At 45.3% G+C, this 7,500-nt stretch overlaps 1 protein-coding gene across 1 annotated transcript in view; it reads left to right on the top strand.

Moving 5' to 3' along the window:
• The first annotated feature begins 2,199 nt into the window (after positions 1–2,199).
• Positions 2,200–7,500, top strand: part of LOC143290705 (uncharacterized) — a 22,985-nt gene continuing 17,684 nt past the window's right edge. The window contains exons 1-2 of the mRNA XM_076600220.1: positions 2,200–2,341; positions 3,169–3,503. Coding sequence (XP_076456335.1) covers positions 2,275–2,341; positions 3,169–3,503 — 402 coding nt within the window. The 5' untranslated portion in view covers positions 2,200–2,274. The remainder of the gene's footprint in view (positions 2,342–3,168; positions 3,504–7,500) is intronic.

The raw sequence follows: 7,500 nt of genomic DNA on the forward strand, positions 1-7,500 counted from the left end.
TTTTTTAGGGGTTGGCTTGGGTTTAAACAGACAGACATAACCATCCCCCGGCCCCACAGCCATCTCCTCTCTCTCTCACCCACCCCCACACGTCGCGAACTGGGGTCATAGCTTTTTTAGGGGATGGGTGGGTGGGTGGGTTCAACAGACAGCATCAGTATCAGTAGCTCAAAGAGACGTCACTGCGTTCGGTCAAGTCCATATACACTGCATCACATCTGCCAAGCACATGCCTGATCAGCAGCGCAACCCAACGCGCTTAGTCAGGCCCTGTGGAAAAAAAATCAATAAATCAAATTTTTAAAAGAACAAAAAACAATTTAAAAAGAATAAATAAAAAAAGTAAAAATAACAAAAATTAAACAGACAGACATGACCATCCCCCGCCCCACCCCTTCTCTCTCTCTCTCCCTCTCTCTCTCTCTCTCACCCACCCCCACATGTCGTGAACTAAGATTCAATTGTGTTTTTAATCGGAGGTGTGGGGGGTCGGTGGCGGGGGTGGGGGTGGGGTTATTGTGTGGGTTGAAGGGACGGATATGACCCCTGCACACACACACACACACACACACACACAACAGCGCATCATTTAGCTCTGCACAGATTCGATTTGGTTCAAATCATGGAGTCGTCATATAACTACAATAATTCTTTTTTTTTCATACAAAGAAGGAAAATAAAAGGCCCATAAAACCTGAAAATAGGAGACCACCGAAAATACGTGATTTTTTGGTTTTTTGTTTTTGTTGTTGTTGTTTTTTGTTTTGTTTTATTTTTGTTTTGTTTTTAACGCAGAGCATTGATTTGTTGCAATCTATCGCAGCTAGAAAATCGTGATGAAAACAGGTGAGGTATAAAACTATGACGTCGACCTATACACTACGTTGGAGAACTCGCGTCCGATCCACCGATCGTGATTCTGGCGAAAGAACTGGAATTGTTTTTCTATTAAAAAAAAACAAAAAAAACCCCAAAAAACCCTGGTAACCCCCCTCCTTTTCACCCCCCCTCTCCAACCCCCCCCCCTTCCCCTCCTTCCTCTCACCCCCTCCCCCCTCCTCCCCCAGGACCCCTCTCCTCACCCCACCCCTCTTTTCGATTGTTGTTTTTTTTCCCCTCTCTTTTAGTAGGTCTACTAGAACGAAACAAGTTCAACTCTTTTTTACTCTCTCACTCGTGTACAATTCTGTCTGTATGTTACCTTTACCAGCGACAATTGTTTTGCGTTGTTGTCATTGTTGTTGTTGTTGTCGTTGTTGTTTTTGGTTTTTTGGTTGATCAGTGCTCACAAATGAATGGGAGTCTTTCTTGTTCCAGTGTGGATTGTCACTGTCCCTCTCTCTGTGTTTTTGTGAGTGCGTGCTCGAGTGCGTGCGCACGCGCGCGTATGGCCAGTGTACGCAAGGATGTGGTGTGAATGTGTGAATCTGTGTGTGTGTGTGTGTGTGTGTGTGTGTGTTTAAATCAGTAGGAATGACAAAGCAAGCCATGAAGGATTTACGTCTTGTTACGACTTCCTTTTTTTGTTCTTTTTCTTTCTTTCTTTTTTTCTTCTTTTTTTATGAACTGCAAACACCATCGTGTTGGAACAACTTAGCATTGCACAGACGGCTGCCAAAACAAGAGCTTTGCACCTTAACTGGTCCCTCACCCCACCCCAATGAATCAGCAACCCCCTCCCCCCCTCCCCGAGCCCCCCCCCCCCACCCCCTCCCCTGTGCCCCCGCCCCCACCCTCCCCGCCGTTCCCTCTTGGAGAACTTAACCCCTCACGACGTGTCCATAATACCCTTCCTTCCACCCGTTCTCACTGCCCGTTTTGTGTGTGTACGGGTGAATGGGTCAGCAATGCTGAAAGGACCATAGGCCTACCCGGTTAAGCGCGGGTGGGATAGCCGCACTGCATAAACTTGCACTGTTCTTTTCTCATCCCACTCGAGCGCGCGCGGTTATACGCGCCAAGCATAACAGTTACAAACGTGACCAAGGACTGAGTTTCACAACCATGCAGGGAGTATTTATAGAACAATTCATAAGATGATCGTGCCGTTACAAGCTGATTTAAAAAAGCCTCTGGGTGTGTCGATAGTACTTAGTCAATGAAACTCTCCAAGATCCAGCACAGAAGTCTGGGGAACTGACAGACAGAGAGAAAGAGAGAGACCGAGAGCAGCAGCAGCAGCAGCAGCAGTAGTAGTAGTAGCAGTAGTAGTAGCAGTAGTAGTGGTCGAGAGAAGTATAGTGGTAACAGATAGACAAAAGAACAGGAGGCCAAATGAATCTCTCTCAGGTCGTGCTCTGTTTGGCTGTAACGCTAACAGTTTCGGCTTTCGAACACGCAGGTCAGTTGTTGGTTTTATTTTGATTGATCGATTTATTTTATCGTTTATTATTGCTGTTTATATTGTGAATAATTATCATCATCATCATCATCATTACTACTACTACTACTACTACTATTACTATCATTGTTATTATTATTGTTGTTGTTGTTGTCGTCGTCGTCATCATCATCATCATCATTATTATTCTTATTATTATTATCATTATTATTATCATCATCATCATCATCATCATAAATCATCAGTGAGCTTGCGCTCGAAAAGGACTAAACTGATGCGACCTTCACGAATATCTTCGACCACGCAGTTATCGACAACAGTAGTGGTAGTAGTAGTAGCAGCACCAGTAGCAAGTATTACTGTAGTATCTCTGTATGTTTCTGGAGAGAGAGAGAGAGAGAGAGAGAGAGAGAGAGAGAGAGAGAGAGAGAGAGAAGGTGAATAGGTATGTATGTTCGAATGTCCAAAGAAGTTTAAAGCAATTACTGTTTCGGTTTTGTTGTTGTGGTTGTTGCTGTAGGGGAATATTCTCTCTCTCTCTCTCTATCTCTATCTCTATCTATCTATCTATCTATCCATCCATCTATCTATCTTTAGACATCTCTGTCTGTCTCTGACTGTACACACACACACACACACACACACACACACCACTCTATTCATCCTGACTCTTACTACCAACCAAACAACCTATCTACCTACCCACGTACTCACCTTGCTATCTACCTGCCTACGTATGTACTTACGTACGTACCTACCTACCTACCCACTTACTTCCTTCATGCTTACCTACCTACCCACTTACTTACCCTCCTACCTACCCGCAGAGCGAGTCGACGTCACAGTCCTACGGGAGAGCTATGGGAAGGGGTGGAGAGAGGGGCAGCTGCAGCAGCGAGAGAGACGGGCCGCCGGTGATGATGACGTCACTGACATGCCGACGTCACTGGTTCTACGCGTGTCCTCGCTGACAACGAGGTCGAGGACCAAAGCCCCGAAAGGATCGTCGTCATCAGTGGCGTCATCATCATCATCAGCAGCAGCAGCAGCAGCAGCTGCTCCTGCTGAAGTCCTTTTGAGGTTGGAACAGTCGACCCTACTGCGACCTACGCTGCTTGGAAAGGGATCGGCGACCGCTTCGGAGTTTTCATCTAACTTAGTGGTTGGTGATGAACAGATGAATAAACAAATAAAGAAAGAAATGAATGAATGAATGAATGAATGAATAGATAGATAAATAAACGAATAAACTAACAAATAAAGAAATGAATAATAAAATAGACAAAAGAATGAATAAGCAAATAAGGAAATGAATGAATAAATGAATGAATTGATCAATTGAATGAATAAATGAATAAATAAATAAACGAACAAACAAATAAATAAATAATTGAATAAATAGATTTTAAAAAAACAAATAAGCAAATGAATGAATGAACTGATGAATGAATTGATAAATTGATAAATGAATGAATGAATAACTAATTAACTAGAAAATGTCGGGAACAGAACAAAGGACTGTATGCGACATTCGTCGATCTCACGAAAGCTTTCGACACCGTGAGCAGAAAAGGTCTGTGGGAGATCATGAAACGTCTAGGATGCCCCCCAAAATTCCTCAGCATGGTCATCCAACTACATGAGGAACAGCGTGGACAGGTCAGACACAGCAACGACCTTTCGGAGCCCTTCCCAATTGGAAATGGAGTGAAACAAGGTTGTGTCCTCGCGCCGACCCTCTTCACGATCTTCTTGAGCATGATGCTCCAACAGGCCACTGAAGATCTTGGCGACGACGACGGTATCTTCATCAGATACCGCACTGATGGCAGCCTATTCAACCTGAGGCGGCTACAGGCCCACACCAAGACACTGGAGCAACTCATCAGAGAGCTTCTGTTTGCCGACGATGCTGCCCTCGTCGCCCATACAGAAGCGGCCCTGCAGCGTATAACGTCCTGCTTCGCAGAGGCTGCGCAGCTCTTCGGCCTAGAAGTCAGCCTGAAAAAGACGGAAGTTCTCCACCAGCCTGCCCCACGGGAAGAATTCCACGCTCCTCACATCAACATCGGTGAGACAGAGCTGAAGTCGGTCCACCAGTTCAGCTACCTAGGCTGCACCATCTCGTCTGACGCCAAGATCGACAAGGAGATCGACAACAGACTTGCAAAGGCAAACAGCGCATTCGGCAGGCTGTACAAGAGAGTGTGGAACAACAAACACCTGAAGAAAGACACAAAGATCAGCGTGTACAGAGCTGTTGTACTGCCCACCCTGTTGTATGGCTCCGAAACCTGGGTCACCTACCGGCACCACATACGACTGCTTGATCGCTTCCACCAGCGCTGCCTTCGCACCATCCTCAGCATCCACTGGAGTGACTACATCACAAATGTCGAGGTCCTGGAGCAGGCAAAGACTATCAGCATCGAGGCAGTGCTGCTAAAGACCCAGCTACGTTGGGCAGGGCACGTGTCCAGGATGGAGGACCACCGCCTGCCCAAGATCGCGCTGTATGGCGAACTGTCCACTGGCCACCGTGACAGAGGAGCACCCAAGAAGAGATACAAAGACTCCTTGAAGAAAGCTCTCGGTGCCTGTCACATTGACCATCGCCAGTGGTCCGCAGTAGCCGCTGATCGAGAGACCTGGCGACGCACCATCCACCAAGCTGTCTCCTCCTTCGAAAACAACCGCAGGGCCAGCCTTGAGGACAAACGCAGAAGGAGGAAGAACCACGACGCTGCAGCCGCGAACCCAGACCAGACTTTCCCTTGCAACCGCTGCGGCCGACTCTGCTTTTCCCGCATTGGCCTTGTCAGCCATGAGCGTGCCTGCATCAGACGTGGACAACGCCCTTCCTAGATCTTCGTCAGCGAAGCCAGGCCATGAGATAGATAGATAGATAGATAGATAGATAGATAGATAGATAGATAGATAGATAGATAGATAGATAGATAGATAGATAGATAGATAGATAGATAGATAGATAGATAAGCAGAATCGTGCGACCAAAAGAGATTACATTTCGACTGTAAGAATCGATTTTTGTCCCCGAGGTTTTCAGTCTCGGATTTGGTAGTGATGTGTCTCAGTGTAGCTCGCTTTCAGTTTCTTCCGCAAAAGAACAATTCAGTTTCAGTTTCAGTTGCTCAAGGAGGCGTCACTGCGTTCGGACAAACCATATACGCTACACCACATCTGCCAAGCAGATGCCTGACCAGCAGCGTAACCCAACGCGCTTAGTCAGGCCTTGAGAAAAAAAAAAAAAAAAAAAAAAAAAAACACCAGGGGAATAAATATTAGATAAGCTTACATAAATAAATAAATAAATGAATAATAATTATAATATAGAAAAAGGTAGTAGTAATAATAATAGTAATACTAATAAAATGATTAAAAAAAATAAAATAAAATAAAATAAATAAATAAATAAATAAAATAATAAATAAAAATAATAATTAAAAAAAAGAAGAAATAAAAATAAAAATAAAATAAATAAATAAATAAATAAGACAACAATGGTGATAAATAAGCGAATAAATGTAAAACACGAAGACACACATTCACACACACACCCACACATGCACAACAGAAATCCACCAAACATGCAGTTTCACAGATATGAAAGCACAGTCAAATACACACAAACGCACATGAGCTCCAACACACACACACACACACACACACACACACACACACACACACACACACACACTACCTTGCACCTCCTCTACCCCCCTCCTCCACACACTCATTTCTAGTCTACGCTCCTCTACCCCCCTCCTCCACACACTCATTTCTAGTCTACGTATCGCAGCTTCCACGGCACACACACACACACACACACACACACACACACACACACACACACACACACACACACACTCACACACACAAACACACACTCACAGAGATGAACACTTACTTGTACAAGCACACACACATACGCCCATATCTTCCACCCCCAACCCCACACACATATATACAAAGATACACACACACACACACACACACACACACACACACACATATATACGTTCCAATATTCTGTTGCTCCCACAGTGTAGGCATGCGCACACTCACACACCTCATCCTCCACCCCACCTCCCCCCGCACCCCCACCCCCCGACACACACCCACACACACACCCACACCCACACACACACACACACACACACACACACGTACACAGATCCCTCCCGACACCCGTGCACACCCACACTCTCGCGCACTCACAAACGCACCCAAAAGCACAGACCCACACATCCACACAAACACACACGCACAGAGGCCGCCACCGACCGGCCGCAAGAGGGATGGGAAAAGATCTCTGATGCCAAAAAAAAACAAAAAAAAAAAAACGTGGCGTCTAGTGTGTTGCCCAGTCCACTGCACCTGGAAAGGCCCACAGAGACCCTGTTCCGTTTTGAAGAAATTTGCGCAATGTTGGTTTGGAAATGATGCCGATATTTGTTTGATTTGCAAAAGATCAATGGTTTGTTGTTGTTGAATTTTGTGTCTTAAATTTGATTGGTTGTTCGCTGCTATTTATTTGTGTTGTTTTTCTATCAAGGAGGTCAGTGGAAGATGAATATAATCATAATGATAGTTTTATTTCCTCAAATTAATGACTGGCATTTTGGGTTTCAGGCTAGCGCAGTGTACAGTGATGTTTTGGGTTTCAGGATAGCGCAGTGAACAGTGATGTTTGGGGTTTCAGGATAGCGCACTGTTCAGTGATGTTTGGGGTTTCAGGATAGCACAGTGTACAGTGAAGTATTGGGGTTTCAGGATAGCGCAGTGTACAGTGAAGTATTGGGGTTTCAGGATAGCACAGTGTACAGTGAAGTATTGGGGTTTCAGGATAGCACAGTGTACAGTGAAGTATTGGGGTTTCAGGATAGCGCAGTGTACAGTGATGTTTGGGGTTTCAGGATAGCGCAGTGTACAGTGATGTTTGGGGGTTTCAGGATAGCGCAGTGTACAGTGATGTTTTGGGGTTTCAGGATAGCGCAGTGTACAGTGATGTTTTGGGGTTTCAGGATAGCGCAGTGTACATTGATGTTTGGGGGTTTCAGGATAGCGCAGTGAACAGTGACGTTTGGGTTTCAGGATAGCGCAGTGTACAGTTATGTTTTGGGTTTCAGGATAGCGCA

This window comes from Babylonia areolata, chromosome 16 (assembly GCF_041734735.1).
Source record: "Babylonia areolata isolate BAREFJ2019XMU chromosome 16, ASM4173473v1, whole genome shotgun sequence".
NCBI classification, from domain to species: Eukaryota; Metazoa; Mollusca; class Gastropoda; order Neogastropoda; family Buccinidae; genus Babylonia; species Babylonia areolata.